The following is a 19,693-nucleotide window of genomic DNA, read 5'->3' as shown; positions in this document are numbered from 1 at the left end:
TTTTGATAATCTGTGCAGCCAAGGCTGGTTTCTTATGCTGAGAACAACCTTGTCGTGAAACGTGAAATTGCACACCGGTGAAGAAAGCCTCCAGCCTCAGAAGCCGTCAGCCGGGCCCTGTCTGCTCACATGCCTGTGTGCCTGCACTTGACGCTGGGAACGTCGATGTGACCGGGGTTCAGGCTCTTCACCCACTGTTGTGTTGGGGGCCTGCAGGGCCCCGCATGGTGCCACGGCTCGGGATTGACCAGGACCAGGGTGCAGTGTTGTAGTGTTTCCATGCTGGAGGGACCACGCCCCAGCTCTGCGTGGCCCGACTGTGCACGCTCAGGGAGCCATCTGTGGCTTTCTGTGGTTAGGTCGATGGTGGGAGCCTGGGTTCCTTCCCATCACCAGCCAGAATTTCTTATCTTCTTGCTGATACACTTGGGCAGGTCATGAGCCGGGGGTGAGCTGTTCTAGGATTCAGTCGTTTGTGTACTTGCTTTGAATCATGCCCAGGGCTTCTCACTGAGGTGAATGGGCTAGATGAGCGGTGTCCAGCTGCCCTGGAAGGTCCCAGCTGCCCAACTGCCTTAATCCCGATCACAGGCAGCCCTGTGCTGGCTACTTAATGTGTGTCCAGAGCTAGGACTGGGGAGCAAAGGGCAGACAGGTGGGATATCGTGCTGCCTGGCCCTCACGGCCATTCGCGGGGAGTGCGCGTGTGGACATGTGCCTGTCCTTTGGTCAGGACAGGGGGAGTGCCCAGTGGCAGGAGGCCCTGCCAGGGACACTGGTGGACCTCCACTGCAGGGGGCCTGTGAGGGGGCAGCTTGGTCCACAGGGAAGGTGCTCTCACTGTGCTTGCTCCCTGAGGACACGGTCCATCAGAATGGGGAGCCCTGCCGGGGCAGCCCCGCTCTCCACCCAGTCTCAGCAGCGGGCTCCTCAATTGCAGCTGGACAGATCCTTTAACGGAGGCTGGAGGCTCATGCATGTGTTTGAGTTTCTAGAGTATGGTGGTTGGGAACTTCTGCCCTTCCCTCCACAGATACTCGATGGGCTCTCGTGTGCACCGCAACTCTACTCCCCTCCCCCCCACTTCCCTTTACCCCTGCCCCCCTAACTCTGCAGCATGGTGATTTCTCCTTTCTCTAAACTTTGGATTCAGCCTCTGGGGCCCTTCTCACTGCTTCCTGTCATTTGTAGCCTGCACTAGTGCCTGGGGCCCAGAGGCCCTTGAGGGCAGGTAGCTAGAAGGTTCCTGGCAAATATTTACTCAATGAATGAGATAAGGGGTAAATGAATTCAGAGGGGTGAAGTGGAGGCTGGAGAAATTGGGGCCGACCCAGGCCGGGCCTGGGGCCAGCTCGCCCTGCCTCGGCTGCTTTGGCCCGGGGACAGCACACCAATTACCCTGCGCTCTTTCCAAGAACTTGCATGCCCCTGTCTTTCTCTGAGTCTAAACACTGGCCCTGGCTGAGCTGACCCATCGCTGCAGCCTGCACCTGCTCGTGTGATTGTGTGGCGTGGGGTTCCACAGAGCTCTCTGCCGTCACGGGCTGGGGCAACCCTGCCTCAGAGCTGGCTCTCCCCGGGCCTCACCCAGGCTCACCCAAGGGGCTGAGGGCCGAGACGCTCAGAGCATCTCCTGGTCACTGGTCCGCTCTGCTGAAATTCTGGGTCTCCCCCGTTGGCCGATGATGGGAAGCCAGGTTTTGAAGAGGGCATCTAGTTCTCTGTTTCCAACTGCTCAGCCGCTGGGCCACCACTGGTGGCCCAAGCCTGGGATGGGGGCTGTGGACGCATACAGTGAAAGAGGGAGTGGTGAGCCCAGCCCCCACTGAGGGGTTTCGGGTTTCGGGACACCCAGGTTCGGGATGGTGGCCAGAGATCTTCCAGCTCTGACACCGCTGACCGTGGAGATGCATGGATTTGTGCAAAAGCTGAGCTTGGGTGACTCTGGCTCTCCTCCAGGGGGAGTCTCTCGGGCTGTGTTTATAGGATGTTCATTCACTCATGCACTCAGTCAGGAAGGACTGAACCCATACCTAGCTCAGTGCTGGGCCCTGGGGCTTCCTCTGTGAGCCAGGCGCTCAGACCCTGTCTTCACGGGACACGCAGAACTTTGCCCTGGTGGTTAGCGCTGTGAAGAAGAAAGTCAAGTGTTGCAAGGAGAGGTGGGGGCTGCCAGCCTCAGAAGGGGCGATCGCAGGGGATCCGTGAGAAGGGTTCTGAGGCCGCGCGCTGTGTCTAGGCCAGACTGTGCCAAGCGCATGGGCACGTTCTCGCTGCCCTCAGTTGAAACTTCAGTGAAGGTCCCCTAAGACCAGTTATTTAATGGGGTTTTAAAAAGTGTTGTTGATGCTAATTTTTTATCATAATAAAAGAATTCCAAATCCAAACCAAACTCGAACGCTGTCCACATTCATTACCTGACACGTGGCGCTATAGCTGCAGCGTGGACTGGGGACGGGAGTGGGGGGGGGGGGGGGCGGGGGGCTTGGTCTTCAACTTGAGTCTCCTCTTCCAACCTGATTTGCAGTCTTGCTGTATTGCACATTTAAACTCTTTTCCCTCCTGCTGAATTGGCGTGAGCTCATCAGCAACAACCTGAAAATAGCCCATCTTCCTGGATTCATGTCTTCTGAGCTGGCCAACTGGGCAGCCTTTGGAAGGGGGCCAGCCGTGTTGGCTTTGGCCTTCCCAAATGTCCCCAGAGCTGCTGGGTGGAATTCTGAGCATTCCCAAGTGGCTCCCGGGTCATGATCCGTGTTTGCACAGGAGAGAAGCCAGCGCAGCTGGATGGGGTGTGAAGACAGAGAGAGGGCTCCAGACAGCCCCCGGGGGCTGCTAGAGCTCCGCCTGGAGCCTTCTAGACCAGTCCTGCTCCAGCAGCTAATGCCCTGGGGACAGTGGCTCCTCACTGCTGGGCTCTGGGCACCATGAGTGCTGGCAGCTGTCGTTCTTGTCCACCAGTGTGTCTTCGGTGCCAAAGGCAGGGCCTGGCACAAGGTGGGAACTCAGCAAGTTTGCTGACTGAAAGCACGAGTCTCATGGGAAATGACTCCTTTCCAACCAGTCTCAACAGCACGGGCTTGATGCTATTAGTATTTTTTTTTTTTTAACTTGAATGTAGACTGCCACCAGAACTGAAAAGGAATGATGGCAAATTAGAAGCTTTTTTTTTTTTTACTGTTGGTGACCATGTGCCAGTGTGTGAGCGTGTGTGTGTGTGTGTGTGTGTGTGTGTGCAGTTGTCCTGTCATCCTCAGGGATACAGCCCAGCACCACAATGGCAGTTCCTTTCCCTCCTGTAAATAAACACCCCACTCGCTTCCTTCCTCTCCCCCACAAGATGGACTCAGCTCCTATGCCCTTGCCAAGGAAGTCAGGTCTCCCGTTGGAGACCCTCCATGCCATGCACAGTCTGCTTGGCAGGAGGCCCAGCGGGCAGCAGACCCTGCCGGGGTTGAATGTGCTTCCTCCACTGTTGAGCTCTGTCCCTGCCGGAACCCCTGGGGAATTGCTTGGCCCAGGAATCAGCCCTGGCTGGGGGGAAGCGCTGCTCCTGGACCGCCTGGCTGGCCAACACATCTGAGCATTAGGCTACAAAGAGGATAGATGTGCAAAAACAGTTCCAACGGCAGAAAACGAATTTGGACTCCTTCAGGTGGAAGACAGATCTGGAAACGGAAAGACCCAGGCATGGGTTCGTGGCTTTTCAAAGTGGAGTGACCTGCATGCTCTTCTGTGGTGGGGCATCCTCCCCCACAGGAGTCTGGCTTTAGTCATTCTCCACAGGCTGGAGAAGGGGCAGAGAGGACTATTAAAGACAATTTTGCAGACCTGCTTTGAATGCTAGTGTTTAACAAACAGCTTTGAGTTCTAATTTTCTGCAAAACACATTCTGCAGGTACAATTTGTACTCATTACTGTATATTGGGAAAGTTATTAAAAACACTCCAAGTTGGTGGAGACTTCCTATGGCATCATCTCTAGATTTTAATTGGTTTTTATCTAGTTCTATAAAAGATCTCTTTAAGCCAATCAAGTCCTTGCTTCAGCGATCATGTTAGTTGAAGGACAGGCGGAGTCTATTCCACGGCCTCACGTTACTCCCACCCAAATCTGAAAGTCTCCGTCATCCACTAAGATTCCGTCACGAGATAATGTATGCTTCTTTTGATGGGCCCAGTCACCAAATGACAAAATAACAGTGTTTCGTAACATAAGGGTTAAATCTTAATCTCTGAGGTTTGCAAAGCCTCTACTCACAGTCTCCTTAAAATTTAATATACCTCGTTAATGCTTCCTTGCAAACACTGAAGGATTTTTATGATTATAATCATGTGTTACAGCACCTAGTACTGTTTCTAAGCAGCATACTAATCAGCTTAATGAGATATTACTGCACTTTTTGTTGACTAAAGCAAAATCCCTTTTATTGTTCTAAAGCCTGTCCTTTACTTTATTTTTTCCCAAAACATTATCTTGTTTTATTGTATACCAGTAAATATCATGCCATTGGGTTTTTTTTTTTTTTTTTTTTGGGCCAAATCATAAAATAATCTCTTTCATCTCAGACTGGCGAATGTATTGAATATAATAACCGGAAACAGAAGTTCCAAGTGAGTCTGTTTGGTCTTGCAGTTGAAGCCATTCTGTGCAAACTTCGAAGGGAACCAACAGGTGGAGGGGCCAGTTTACCACGTAGACCCCTGATTTGTTATTAGGTGTTGAAAGTGGTAAAACATTAATAATTTAAATGTGAATGAATAATTGCAGTCTGTAAATAGAAAATACAAGGAAGACGATCTATCGCCAAAACAAATTGGAGGCGCAATGCCATATTGCATAATTGGCATTTAATAATTCATTTTTTTATTATTGTTTTGGACTATCCTTCCTTAGCGTTCTTATTGTGTAGGTAAGGCATGAAATGCAAATTCCCCACTAGCTGATGCTGCCGACTCGTTGTGCCATGGCACCCGGCACAGCTCTGAACTGTCTCTCTGCTTTCAGGGATGGAAGAAGCCAGCCTGTGCCTCGGAGTGTCCCCGGGGGCGCCGGAAGCTGAGCCCCACCTGAGCGGCCCGGTCCTCAACGGCCAGTATGCCATGAGTCAGAAGCTGCACCAGATCACCTCCCAGCTCAGCCATGCGTTCCCCGAGCTGCATCCCCGGCCCAACCCCGACGACAAGAGCCCCGCGCCCATGGACGACAAGGCCCACGTGCCCCTGAGCGGCCAGCCCATGGGCAGCCAGATGGCACTCCTGGCGAACCAGCTGGGCCGGGACGTGGACACCAGCCTCAACGGGCGGGTGGACCTGCAGCAGTTCCTCAACGGGCAGAACCTGGGCATCATGTCGCAGATGAGCGACATCGAGGACGACGCCCGCAAAAACCGCAAGTACCCGTGTCCGCTCTGCGGCAAGCGCTTCCGCTTCAACAGCATCCTCTCGCTGCACATGCGCACTCACACCGGGGAGAAGCCCTTCAAGTGCCCCTACTGCGACCACCGCGCGGCGCAGAAGGGCAACCTCAAGATTCACCTGCGGACCCACAAGCTGGGGAACCTGGGCAAGGGGCGCGGGCGCGTGCGCGAGGAGAACCGCCTGCTGCACGAGCTGGAGGAGAGGGCCATCCTGCGGGACAAGCAGATGAAGAGCAGCCTGCTGCAGCCTAGGCCGGACCTGAAGCCCCTGCAGCACGGCCAGCAGGCCCCGCTGGCCGCCTGCAACCTGGCCCTGCCCGCCAACCACAGCGTGCCCGACGTGGCCAACCCCGTGCCGTCGCCCAAGCCGGCCACCGTGCAGGAGGAGGCCGTGGCCCCGGCCGCCGGCTTCCGCTGCACCTTCTGCAAGGGCAAGTTCAAGAAGCGGGAGGAGCTGGACCGCCACATCCGCATCCTGCACAAGCCCTACAAGTGCACGCTGTGCGACTTTGCCGCCTCGCAGGAGGAGGAGCTCATCAGCCACGTGGAGAAGGCGCACATCACCGCCGAGTCCGCGCAGGGCCAGGGCGCCCAGGGCGGGGGCGAGCAGGCGGCCAACGAGTTCCGCTGCGAGGTGTGCGGCCAGGTGTTCAGCCAGGCCTGGTTCCTGAAGGGCCACATGCGGAAGCACAAGGACTCCTTCGAGCACTGCTGCCAGATCTGTGGCCGGCGCTTCAAGGAGCCCTGGTTCCTGAAGAACCACATGAAGGTGCACCTCAACAAGCTGTCGGTGAAGAACAAGTCCCCCAGCGACCCCGAGGTGCCCGTGCCCATGGGCGGCATGTCCCAGGAGGCCCACGCCAACCTGTACTCCAGGTACCTCTCCTGCCTGCAGAGCGGCTTCCTGGCGCCTGACAAAGCCAGCCTGAGCGAGCCCGGCCAGCTCTACAGCAAAGGGGAGCTGCCCCCCAAGGAGAAGGAGGTCCTGGGCAAGCTGCTGTCCCCCATCTCCAGCATGGCCCACGGCGTCCCCGAGGGCGACAAGCACTCCCTCCTGGGGTGCCTCAACCTCGTGCCCCCCCTGAAATCCAGCTGCATCGAGCGCTTGCAGGCGGCGGCCAAAGCCGCGGAGATGGACCCGGTGAACAGCTGCCAGGCCTGGCAGCTCATGGCCAGGGGCATGGTCATGGAACGTGGCTTCTTGTCGAAAGAGCCCCAGCTCCAGCGCAGCCACGAAGACACCTTGGCAAACGCCGGCGTTCTGTTTGATAAGGAGAAGCGGGAGTATGTGCTACTGGGAGCAGATGGCGCCAAGCAGAAAATGCCTGCCGACTTGGTTCACAGCGCTAAAGTGGGCAATCAGAGAGACCTGCCAAGTAAGCTCGACCCTTTAGAAGGCAGTCGGGAGTTCCTGTCACATGGGCTGAACCAGGCGCTCGAGTACAACCTGCCCGGGCCTGGGAACCTGAAGGAGAAGCCCACCGAGTGCCCGGACTGCGGCCGCGTGTTCCGCACCTACCACCAGGTGGTCGTGCACTCCCGTGTCCACAAGCGGGACCGCAAGGGCGACGAGGACGGGCTGCACGTGGGCCTGGACGAGCGGCGCGGCTCTGGCAGTGACCAGGAGTCCCAGTCGGTCAGCCGCTCCACCACCCCGGGCTCCTCCAACGTCACCGAGGAGAGTGGGGTCGGAGGCGGGCTCTCCCAGACCGGGAGCGCCCAGGAGGACAGCCCGCACCCCTCCTCGCCTTCCTCCTCAGGTAGGTGTCCAGGGACGCCAGGGGAGGAGCAGCTGGCACGCGGGCTCTCCCACCAGGTGCCTGGTTCTGCCCAGGCTCCTCAGAGTCAGTTCTGAGGTCACCTGTGGCTTGATGGGCGGGCTGGGTCGGCTGGACACCTGGCCTGACATGCTGTGCTGTCACTGTGATGCTCCGACCTTCCCCGGACTCAGGTTCCCAGGACAGTAAGTTGACTTTCCTCCTGTGCGGTAGAGTAGCCAGTGGGCGTGCTTGCCAGTGGGCCTAGGCTACTCTTCCCTGGACCGATTTCATGTCCTGTCCCCCTGCCCCCCACCAGTTTCTGGAAGCTTCCCGTTGGCTTTGGGGTTCCCCGTGGATGAGGATGTGCACGTTCGCCCTTACCACCTTGCCCCCCCGCAAGAGTCTTCTGCTAATTCTCTCATTTGGGCTCCCTTCTCCGGGCCAAACCTATCTCTGTCCACTCCCAAAATGAACTGGCTGACCCACCCGCTCCCTCTGGCCCACAGAACCATTGCACTCTCCTCCGATGGTTTGGAAAAGCACAGAGGTTTGAAACGCAGATGCGTGACTGCCTGTCTGAAATTGTACTGTGTCACACGGGCGATACAGCTTTGGGGTCTAAAATAGCAAAGCAGAAAAATCTGTCATCAAAATGTCTGTGAAATGCTGAAGCTTCCTGGCCCAGTTTGGGGGGGAAAAAAAAACCCACATACTTGCCTAAGATGGCTAAATTAAAACCGCTACCTAACAGCAGGTAAGCTGTTGCCGCCATCCATGTTTCCAAAGCCCCTTACTAATGGATAGTAAATTGAAAGTTATATCTCCAGCCCTTTATAAAGAAAGCATCTCGCTAATACTGTAATCATTCTGCAGCCTAACAACAGAGGAAATCATGCCATAACAAATACCCTGTTACTAATGGCAACATTGATTTCTGCAATCAGCCATTAAGTCTAGAAAATGAAAGACAGTTTGAGGCACCTCAAGGCACCGCGTGGCCACTGTTTCAAATGTGGCAGCTCACTGCTGAGTGTCGTTTTTAAAAAGTTATTTCTTCTCTTCCTTTTTCTCTCGGCCCCACCCCCCCCCCCTTCTGGGTTCCGATAAATATCTCAGGATGGGTGGCGATCCACGGTTCTGATTCCTAAGTAGATGCTTAGTTTTGCTGTTGTTGCTGTCATGCTTCGGTCTTCCCTTCTTCCAGGACAAAATTCGGGTGAAAATAAAGTGTGAGTCTGCTGGCTTATTACAAACCAGTAAAGAGTTGTTAAGACGCATAAATCCGAACTGCACATTCCAGAGATTCCGATAGCACTTAATGCCGCTGCTTAAATACCCATGAAACACACTGTCTACTCCTGAGCCCGCCACTCGTTGGCCATTTATTTCCGGGAGATGCTCTGGGAGAGTGTAATGAGGCCGCCAGTGCCCAGCGGGCGGGCCGTCCTGCACAGGTGACCAGGCCGAGGGCTGTGGGGTGTCTGGGAAGGTGTGCAGGTGCACTTCCAGCGGGACCCCCTGCAGGAGATCTCTGCGAGGGGGCAGCAGAGCATGGGCGTCCGTCTGGCAGGAGGGGCTACTTCGGGCCTCCCGGGACCAGGTCCCCGCGCCCGGGAAGGGTCGCCTCACTGTTTGCGGATTGGGGACCTCGGAGGGGCAGAAAGCAGAGAGCAAACCATCTCTCTTGAGTTTTTGGAGTGATGTGGAGCTCACATTGACAGATTTTCACCCCCCTCCCAGACCTGCTGAAATGAAAAGGTCTCGGCAGAATATTCGACACCAAATGTTCGGCTTTATTAATGACGTGTTTAGTGTGTTTTTCTCACCTTCTGGCCAAGTGATAGCCTCGTGCCATTCCTATCTGTTGTTGCCATATCTCAAAATACTCTGTCGAAAAGACCCATTTTGCCTCCGAGAGCCAACTGGGCATCTGCCTCAAGATGGACAGGAGGCCGGTTGCTGTGACCGTATCACCTTTATTTCCCTCGGTGACGAATTTTACAATTGTGAATCTGAGTCTTTCATTTCTGGTTGACTTCTTTGTTTTCTTCATATTTAAATTAGACCCTTTCATAATTCTCTGACTGAGTAGGAACATGGATGGCACGCCAGAGAGCAGCCCAGGACAGCACGGGCCGGGACATTCAGCTTGCCTAGGATTAAGCCCCTTCGCCAAACCTAGTTACTCTTCTTCTTCTTTCTAACAAGTGTGACTTGTATAAAGTGTGATTAAAATAAGCATTCAAATCAAAACCACAACACAATAGGTATTTTGTTATTACCTGTTAGAGAGGAGCTTGCAAGGTGAAGGGGAGAAAAAAAAAAAAGCTTTAAGCCCTTAAGTAAAGAAAGAAGTACTTATTAAGGTTTCTATTAAGAATTAAGTGCAAAACACGGTTTTACAAATTTCTCAGACTGCATAACAATGTCGCAAAACTTAATATGCATCACTTGATTCTTTTTTTGTTGAAAACTGGGTCAGTAGGGCCTGAGAAACTATTTTTTCAGATCTTAACCAATGAATTCTTCTTTATAAATCGCTGCTCTTAACATGATAGTAGTTCTGAATTCATCATAAAAAACCTTTTTACAGAGAGCCTCTTAGAACAGATCTCCAGAAGAAGGCTTACAATGAGTGGCAGAGACGGCCTTTGTTATCTGATGTAATTCTTTGCAAAGGAGGATTGGGAACCGAGTGGCTGTTTAAAAATGTCTTGCTCAGGCCGAGACAGACAGGGGTCAAGTTTGCAATCAAACAGTTATTGCCGAGATGGGCGACTGTCACTGGCCAGGCTAATGTGGGATGCAGCTGTTTGTTATGTGAGCAAAAGAATGTTTGAATCAGTGAACATGTGAAAATGATTCCAGTGAACCAGAAAATGTGTTTGTTCTTTGGCTTTCCAAACTGCTGAGAACCAAGCTTAAGATCAACTGCGAAAACGAGGACCTTTGACAAATTGAGAGGTCATATTTTCTAACAGAAAATGGACAAAACTCATCACACAGATCACTTCGTGCCCCTTTGTTTTATTGTTGTTATTGTTGTTGTTGTTTATTTGACTTACCGATCATCTCACACCACAGTAGATGTCATTTCTGCCTCCATGTACAAGGCAAAGGGAAACTATTTGGAAAGCGGCGGCTTATGAATTTTATTCTTTTATGACATTTAGAGAGCGGGGCGGCTGTTTTGAGGCTTCCTCGTGTCTGACTGGCGTGCGAATGCTCTGATGGTATTCATGTCTGCAGCGTCCCCCCCAAACCCGTCTGAGACGGGAGCCCTGCTCTGAATGAGAAGGATGCCAAAGTTCTGTTTCTTTAGATTTTGCTTTGGAAATCACGCTCAGAATAATTAAAACTTAATGTACTAAGAAACGATACCGTTCATTATATCCAACAGGGCAGTTACCTTCCGAGTTCCCCATCATTTTGGAGAGGGACTAATTGAAGTGGTGATGGTGGGGAAGGGGTAATTGAATGCGCTGACCCTCTGTTCAGTAAATAAAGTCGGCTAAGTTCCATGATCAATGGCGAGCCAGGGAGAGATGCCGCAAAGATGAAAATATCTTTAACCCCTACTACTTCTGGTACACTATTTTCAGATGGACAGGGATTATTTGATCAGCTGGGCTGGAAATCTGGCCAGTTTCCCTTTTGTCTCCTGAGCTGCATTCCTGAAATGCTGGGTCCCCGTCAGTCCTGTGTAAACCATTGACCACGGCATCAAAGGCCTTTATCCAGGCTCCCTCGCATTTCCATCGGGTGTATAGTGATATGATAGATTTTCTTTCTTTTCCACCTCTTTTTCTCATGTGGCTCCTCCTCCCTGCCCCCATGCATGATAACCACCGCCTGCTTCACACAAACAAATCCAGGCACCCGAAAGAAGGGGGGTGGGGGGAAGAAAAAAGAAAAAGAAAAAAAATTTAAGTCTGAGGATTAAGATCTTCATTTTTTTTTTTTTGCTTGTGCATTCCAATTGTTCTTAAAATATTTGGCAATGTCAATTAGTAACTGAGCAGAGTTAGCTGATGAACACAATTTTCCAGTAGACTGAGCACCCTATTGTTGCCGAGCGAACAGCAGATTTCTGAGGTCATTATCATTCGCTGGTTGCTTGGCCCAGCTGCTTCCTGCTGCAAAAGCCAAACTTTATACTGGAGCTCGGGGATGGCGTGCAGCAACAGGGGGCTGAGGCGGGGGGGGGGGGGGGCTGAGGGGAGCTGGCTGCACAGTCAAGACAGTTATTATCAGCGGAGGAAACAGAAAGTAAAAGTTTCCAAGCAATTCCAGGAAAACCGCCCTATCAGGCTTCTCCCTCCTGTTCCCTTTCCAACGAAGCACCTTCCACCTCCAGGCAGGGAATTAAAAGGCCTTGAGGACCCCTCCAACAGCACCCCCCCCCCCCCGCCTCCGCCAGGGGCTTTGTGGCAACTAATCCCTTTGCTGAGCAGAACTTTGGAAAACAATAATCCCATTTACAAATTTACTTAAAAATTGTTAACCCAACCTAAGGCCTGTGCGTTCTTCCCTCATAGACACAAACCTTCGTTTTTATTAAAAACGGGAAGAGAAATAAAAAAAGTCATTTTTTCAGGAGACTTTAGTGGCTGGAGATGAGTGGCTTGGGGGATGAGAAAACAGAACAGTGTTTCGTTTTGCAGAGGGCCCTTTGAGCAGATAACAGTCTGAAATTCCTTGTGACATCAGATTTGGTGTGGAGGCCCTGCCCACCAGGCTTCTCTTTGCCACAGCTTGGGAGCTGGTTCAGTGAGATGGAAGCTGCACTTCTGTAGCTCAGCTGTTAAAAGCAGGCACTGTGTGTAGCCCTTCCGTCCGCCATGGCAGGCAGGCTTCGGGACTCCAGGAGACTTACAGGGCAGCTGGGTGTGCCCCGGGGCTGTGCCCTTGGGGAGCTGGCCACGGCTCCCTGTCCTTTCCCTGGGGCAGCCTGGGGCCTGCCCATGGGGCCACCTGAGTGAGGCTGGGATGGAGGTATCAAGTAGGCTCATTCACACCCTTCCCCTCACTTCTGGAGCCCAGGTTTACCGGCAGCTTCTTTTTAATAAACTTCCTCTTTGCTCGTGCACATTTATTATCTTGTGTCTAGAAGCAATTCTTTGAGAACACTCGACAGCACTCTGGGGCTCTTTGCTGCTTCTCTTACCCCTCTGCATGTAACTACAAATCCCACTTTCACCAGGCTGCCCAATGGCGCTGTCACTTGGCCTTTCAGAGAGAGAGAAATCGTACTGACACGACAATTCTTCAGATTGGGAGTGTGCTGGAAAGGATGTGTGGCGTCAGATCCCAGGAGAAAGTCGCCACAGCCCCGAGATCCCTGGGACATGGTTCTGCGTTGGAGGAATCTGATTTCGGGCCACGGGGTCAGACATGTCCTCCCTTGGGCAGCTCTGGCCCTCGCTCTCCCCATCCTCAGGGTGGGTGCCTGGTCCTGTGTCCCTTAGGGCTCCCAGGGACATGGCCACCCTGTGCTGAGATGCCCCCAGAGTGCACGACACATTCCTCCTGTATGCGTGTTAACCCGAGCCATGGAAACGTTCATTTAAATCCAAATTTAATGGTAATAAGAATACACAGATTAGCTAAGGACAGGTTACAATGAGGTAAAGAATTAAGCAGTCAATTTTCCAAAATCGAGCATGAAGCACTAGCTGCGTGATTCCCACTCACTTGAACGGAGGCTCCGGGCTCAGGTCCTGGCCGCCACCTTGGCTGCATGGGGACTGGAACTGGTTGGTCTTGCACACAAGGGCAGGGTGGCCCTGGCTTGGTGGTGTGGCCAAAGCAGGTGTCCAGACCTTCCAGGCGTGATCTGATTGCTCTGTGCCCTCAGGTACCTGGAGGTATCACCTTCCATATCAGCACTGCCGAGCTGGGGTGGCCTCTGTGTGTGTGTGTGTGGCTGCACCCCTAAATCCTTCCTGCTCCATGTGACTCATGCCTTGAATCTTTTCGTTGGTCCGCATTGTGCCCCTACTGACAAGAAGGAATCCCTGAGGGGCTGAGGCATAGAGGTCGTCCTCAGCCACTTCCTGTAGGTCTGCCTTCTCCGAGAAGGTTCTGGCCTGTGGCCTTGAGATCTCAGGTGGGTGGAGATCGGGGCAAGATACACCCAGTCCCTTTTGCACTGCCCCCTACGATTCCACTGGATTCTGAGGATGCCTGGGGCTCATGTATGGAGATCGAAGGAATCCCAGAGACAGGCCTGCTGGAGCGCTAGCAGCTGTCAGAGGCTGTGAGGTTGCGGGTGAGCTCAGCTCCTTGAACCATTGAGCTGTTTGGAGCATTGATGGTAGGGGTGGAGAAACACCTGCAGAGATCAGGAGATTGGATTTGTGCAAACGTCCCAATTCGTGATGACTGGGCTGGAACCTTTGCCATCTGCGGCCCTTGGGCCTGCCCGCAGCCCTCCTGGGCTGCTCACCTCCCGCCCCACCCCTCCTCTGTTGGCATCCGACAGACACAGCCTCCGCCCTGTGGACTGGGCTGGCACCTTGAGGAGGGAGGAGGGTCTCAGCCGGGCCAGTGCAGGAAGGCAAGGGGCCCTCCAGCAGGGTATGGGCAGGTGGTGGGGGCTCTCCGGTCTCCCCCGGAAGTGTGTGTCGCAGCAGCTGAGAGAAGCGTGGGTCCCCCTTGCCTTTTCCTGGCAGGACGGGGCGACGGCAACATTTACTTAAGCTGTGGAGTTTGGCACTGCTGCCGCCAGGCGCCATCTGGAAAGTCCTTCTCGCAAAGCCAGGGGCCCTCCCAAAGTGCTCAGGGGGGCAGGACTTGGGCAGCGCTTTGGGGGCTTTTTTCTTGGGCAGCACCTGAGATTCCAGGCACCTGAACAGGCGTGGGCATCTCTGGGAGCCAGGGAGCTAAGCAGGTGCTCCTCGTTCCACACAGGGCTCCTCTCGGCTGGGCCTCTCCAGTGAGTTCTCAGCCAGGTCTGCTCCGGCTTTTCTTTGTCGGGAGCACGCTCATTTTCCGGGGGCTGCATTTCCACCTATTTATTTTGTCCTGCGTCCTGCTTACGGTTTTCACCTAAGCCCCTGTCTGTCGCGGGGCTTCTGGTGTGCTGCCAGCCTGCCAAGATCATTCTGGATAGTTCCCTACTGCATAGCAGGACTTGTTAGCACAAGGGGAGGAATGGGTGGCGTACCCTTAAAATGTGCTGGGAGACTCTCCGGCGAGGCTGGTGATAAGCAGGGCCAGGCTGAGCAGAGCTTTGCCACCGTCCTTCCCCTGAGCCATATCTTCAAAAAATGGCCTGCAGAGCCCCAAACAGTGTGTGTCTGAACACTCCCCACCGCTGCCTGATGGGTGGGCGGCGGCTCAGAGCAGCGGCGTGGAGGCCTGAGCGGCAGCTGCCGGAATTCACACGCTCAGGTTTGTTTTCTTCCCCCCCAGGAGGAAGCTGTCCAGCGCTGCTTCCTGGGGCCTGGCTCTTGGTGGCTGGGAGCCTCGGGGTTGACGTGTGCCATGTGTCTGGAAGAAGTGGGAGGCACAGCACAAGCTGACTCGTTGGCGAGGCTAACCATGCCACATGGGCGGCCCTCCTCTGGGGTGCCCCACCAGGGCCGCAGGCTGAGCTGGGTGGTGGGTGCCCTGGGAGGTGAGTGGGCCCAGTGGCTCAGAGGGTGAGGTCTCTGTCCAGTGGAGTGGAGTGTGGCTTTGCTAAACCATCCTGTGGCTGGTGGCCTGGACAAGCCACAGAGGCCCGTTTTTAGCTTGGGGGGCGGGGCACCTGGGCCACACTGAATTCGAGTGGGCTGCTTGACATCGGTCCCAGAGCCATTTGCTGGCTGACGTGCCGGGTGGCCGGGGGTTCCCTCCCGGTGTCCTGGTCTTCATGGGGGTGATGTCCGAGACCCTCCATGAGGGGTTGTCCCTGTGGATTTGGGTCACTCTCTATTGTCTTCAATCATCTTGAGAGGCATTTTGGAAAACCTCCAAGTTGCTCCTGCTTCAGTTCAGCGTGAGATGCGTGCAGTGGTTGCTTCCTTGAAGACCAAGCAGGTGCACGATTCCCGTTCCTGCTAAATACATTTTGTTAAAATTCGCGGCTAACATCGGTACAATCATGTTTTTAAGTCATTTATCCTGGGAGATTGAAGGGCTCCCCAGCAGAAATGCCCTGCAGCATAGGATGAGGCTTGGTGGTTGGGGCCTTCGCAGCTGCCCTGACCCCCTGAAACAGCCTTTCCCAGGGAGGGGGGGTCTTCTGTGCTGAGTGTCCTCCCTGAGGCTACGTGCTGGCTCCCTCCTCTGCTGTGAGCGTTGTTTTTGTTATGACATTTTTATTATTAGTTTTCTTACTATAAAGTAATCCTGGTTATCTTGGACATTCGGAAATACAGATCAATAGGAATAAAAATAAATCTTAACGAGATGGCCTGTCACGGCTCGGCTCACCGCTGTGACCGCTGGCGTTCACGCCTCCCAGCCTGTAGATGTGCCTGTTGCCTGCGTCCACTTCTGTGTGACGCCGTGTTACAGCGTCTACATAATACAGGTCATAGTGTTTGGTCATTGGATAATCTACACAAGATCGACAATCTTTTCTGTAAAGGGCCAGACCATCAATATATTTTTTGAAAGATTTATTTATTTATGCATACAGAACTGGGGTACAAGCCTGAGGTGCAGGGGTGGTGACAAGATCCACCAGAGACAGAGTGGGGAGCAGAACAGGCCGACTGATGAAGTACACTGCCGAGGGGAGCAGCGGGTGGGTCAAGAGAGGTCTGCCGCGCCATGTGGTCACCTCCTCCAGGGCTGGCGGGGATCGAACTCATGCTGAAGTGGCTTTAGCTTCTCAGTGCTGTGCTTTAACCCGCTGCGCCACCAGGGAGGGCCCGGCAGTCAATATTTTTTTTTTTTTAAAGATTTATTTATTTATTTATTTGTACAGAACTGGGGTACAGGCCAGAGATACGGAGGGTGAGAGGATTCACCAGAGACAGAGTGGGGTGCAGAACAGGCAGATGGACGAAGTACACTGCTGAGGGGAGCAGTGGGCGGGTCAGGAGGCGTCTGCTGCGCCGTGTGGTCACCTCCGGGGCAGGCGGGGATTGAACTCATACGGAAGTGGCTTAAGTTTCTTTGTGCTGTGCTTTAACCCGCTGTGCCACCAGGGAGGGCCCCGGCAGTCAATATTTTAAGCATTCAGCACACATGGTCTCCATCACAACTACTCAATTCTGCTGTAAGCAAAGGGCAGGATGGTGTTTCAGTAAAACTTTTTTTGTTGTTGATTTTGTTAGAAGCATTGGGGTACAGGCTTGAGGTCAGGGGGAGGTGAGAGGGTTCACCAGAGACAGAGTGGGGAGCAGAACAGGAAGATCCACTGAAACACACTGCTGAGGGGAGCAGCGGGCAGGACAGGAGAGGTCTGCTGCGCCATGTGGGTCACCTCTGGGGCCAAGGATTGAACTCAGGATGCAGCTGAGGTTTAACCCCTGGGCCAACGGGGAGGCCCTCAATAAAACATTTTGCAAAAGCAGGTGACAGGAAAATTTGGTCCATGAACTGTCCCTTGCAGACTTCTATTTTACAGTAAGCATCATACTTCTAGAAAAGTTTCACACGAGTAATATGTTCACTGAGACAATAACAGAAACAGAGAGAAGCAAAAGAAAAGCACCTGCATCTCTAAAATGTTTCACCACCTCTCCTCCATCCCACTGCGCGTAGCAGTTGTTTCCGTTTTCCTTTCTGCACGTAAACCATGGAGACCCTCTGCAAGTGTTTTGCAGGGGTGGGACTTCCGGTGGGGTGTGTCTGGTCACTGCGGCACTGGAGCTGCGGTCTGCCCTCCCCACTTCATGCCGTGTCCTGAGGCCCTCTTTCCAGTGCGGGGAATTTGCCATGAGAACGTGCCCTGAAGTTACATTGAAATCTGTCTCCCTGAAGCTGGGTGGTTCCCGCCGAGCTGCTCTGTGACTCTTTGGCTTGTTCATAAATTCTCTCATTTGTTCGTTCGTTCATTCATTTATTCATTCAAGGACAAAATGCTCATTAAGTAGGTTCTGGACATGGGGCTGTGTGTTGGGTATAGGGGTGCAAACATAGGGGAGCCTCGTGTGGTGTCCAGAGGCCCAGACCAAGGGGCGGGGCCAGCCTAGCTGAGTGAGAGCCGTGGGGACCGCCTACCCTGGGGCAGTGGAGTCCCGCCTTGCCTTGGTGCCATATTTGTGCCCCAGAGACCTCAGAGGGCGAAGGAACATCTTCAATCACCTAAGTCATTCCTCTGGCAGGTAACTTCCCCGATCTGCAGACTTTGGCCAACCTGGTGACTTTTGGGGAAACACATACTCCAGTCCAGGCACATGGTTGGCTTTCTCCTCTCTCTGGCTGTGAACTAGAGTTAAAATCATTTTCTCGCTGTGGAAGAGGCCCTGGGGGGACAGTCCAGCTGGTGCTTTGGAGGAAGCCCCCACTCCCCTCAGACCAGGGTAGGAGCTTCGCTGCATGCATGCATAGTTGGGCACCCACCAGGCCACCCAGGGGTCCATCCCTGAGAGTCAGTGGGGAGACGCATGGCGGCACACTGCATGTGGGGGTGAGAGACAGGCCCAGACTCGCAAGGAGGACCAGAGGACATGGGCCAGGTTTTAGAGGGCCAGCCGACTTCCGTTGGACCGTGAGAAACTGGAAAGGAGTCTCATTTTCCCCAAATTAACCTTCCACTTGGGACAGCCCAGCCCTGCTCCCCGCGAGGACCAGGTGAGTGACTTGAGGGCTGGAACCCCCACCCCCCACCAATGGGAACATCTCTGTCATCAGTAGCATCAGCAGAGGATTGCAGGTTCTGTGGGTATTGCTGTCTTTCTTTCTGGGGGGTAGAACATCAACTGAACCCAGATTTGCAGCAGGGACCCCTCATCTAGCATTGCTAAATATTTCTTCTCTATTGAGGGGGAGCCTTGAAGGCCCCCAGGAGGCAGGACATAGTGGAGGTCATGGTGGAGGGGCCTGGGCTGGCCTCTGAGCGCTGTGAGGCCCAGCAGGGATTCTGCAGCCTCGCTGTGCCTCTGTCTCCATGGTGCATTGCTTTCCAGAGCCCAGTCCCAGCCCGAGGACAGGCCCAGTCAGTGTAGTGTGTTATTGGGGTTATTTTTGCACTAACTGGGCAAAATGTTGGTAGTCATAGTCTTGGTCACTGATCTGGCCATCGTCTGCTGTGCGCCCCCTTCAACGACAGGCTTGTCCTACTCTCTTCACTGGCGGATGGCTTGGGGGCTCTTTTCTTTTTTGTTTTTTTAAGTATTTATTTATTTATGCTTACAGAACTGGGGTACAGACCAGAGGTGCGAGGGGTGAGAGGATTCACCAGGGACAGAATGGGGAGCAGAACAGGCAGATGGACGAAGCACACTGCTGAGGGAGCAGCGGGCGGGTCAGGAGAGGTCTGCCAAATGGGTCACTTCCTGGCCCAGGATCGAACTCGTGCTGCAGTGGCTTCAGAGAGCTTCATAATGGCGGTGCTTTAACCCGTTGTGCCACCAGGGAGAGCCCGGCTTGGGGTCCCTTATAAAGCAGCAACTGATATTCTGGGCAGGCAGCTCCCTCCCTTCATGTGGAGTCATAACAACGGGCTTCGGCCTTTTCCTTCTTCCCCACCGTGTGTCGTGGCCACAGTGAATCCAAGTTCAAACTGACTTTGTAACCAATTGCTAAGATTCAGTTGTTCAAGACACTGAAAGGTCTGGAGTTTGGTCTGCCTCTAAGCGACATGAATTTAGCAGCGTAAGTGGTATTCCTAAGGTCACCTTCCCCTCATGGCAGCTAAAAAGGCTGCCACAGCTCAGCCCTCACACCCGCACACCACCCGACAGAGGAACATTCTCTTCTGGAGACCCAGAGCATTCCTGATGCCCTGGGGTTGGGATGCACCACCGGGCTCATGTCAAGCAGGTCTCACCCTTGGGCGCGGGCAGAGGAGAGTGTGAGCTCACGCGTCGCAGTGTTGAGAATGGAGCTTCAGAGAATCGGCTGGCAGAGGCCTGGTGCCTGAACGACAAGATGGTGTCCCAGATGCCCCAGCTTTGAGGCTTTTGCCAGCAGCAGCAGCTGCAGCATTTGTCCTCCTGCTCGGGACATTAATGGCTACCCCGGCTGCCCTGAGCAAGGTGGCCAGGGACCTGGGACTGTAAGGGGGGTCTCCCACCTCCCCAGCACTGGCAGAGCTAAGACTGTGTCACTCGGGACAGCGAGTTCCTTGGTCACTTTTTCTGCCTCTTCTCATCTGACATGGAGCCCCAGCTGGGCCTGGGAGTGATGGCCTCACCAAAGCCGACACGCAGGTATGCCCACTTTGACCCCACCTGGGCCCCGAGATGCCTTCCGGCCACTAGTGGGTTCTTGAGGAGAAGACGACCTGGCCCGGGAGACCACCACACAGCGGTGGTTACCTGCACAGGTGGCTCAGGGTGGCCTGGCTGTCCCCTGCTCCCCAGCTGACCAGCCAAGAAGTGCACCAGTCTCAGCTCTGAGGCAGAGATGA

General features: G+C 54.0%; 1 protein-coding gene across 8 annotated transcripts in view; it reads left to right on the top strand.

The window, feature by feature from the left end:
• The window catches only part of ZNF536 (zinc finger protein 536), a 411,449-nt gene that overhangs the window by 178,432 nt on the left and 213,324 nt on the right, over positions 1-19,693 (top strand). For all 8 annotated transcript variants that reach the window (XM_012733183.1, XM_012733185.1, XM_012733184.1 and 5 more), the window contains one exon: positions 5,008-7,179. In XM_012733183.1, coding sequence (XP_012588637.1) covers positions 5,010-7,179 — 2,170 coding nt within the window. In that variant the 5' untranslated portion in view covers positions 5,008-5,009. The remainder of the gene's footprint in view (positions 1-5,007; positions 7,180-19,693) is intronic.

Source organism: Condylura cristata, unplaced genomic scaffold (genome assembly GCF_000260355.1).
Source record: "Condylura cristata isolate star-nosed mole 26May11 unplaced genomic scaffold, ConCri1.0 scaffold00039, whole genome shotgun sequence".
Taxonomy (NCBI): Eukaryota; Metazoa; Chordata; class Mammalia; order Eulipotyphla; family Talpidae; genus Condylura; species Condylura cristata.
Note: the sequence above shows the minus strand (reverse complement) of the source record. Positions and strands in the feature narration are given on the sequence as shown.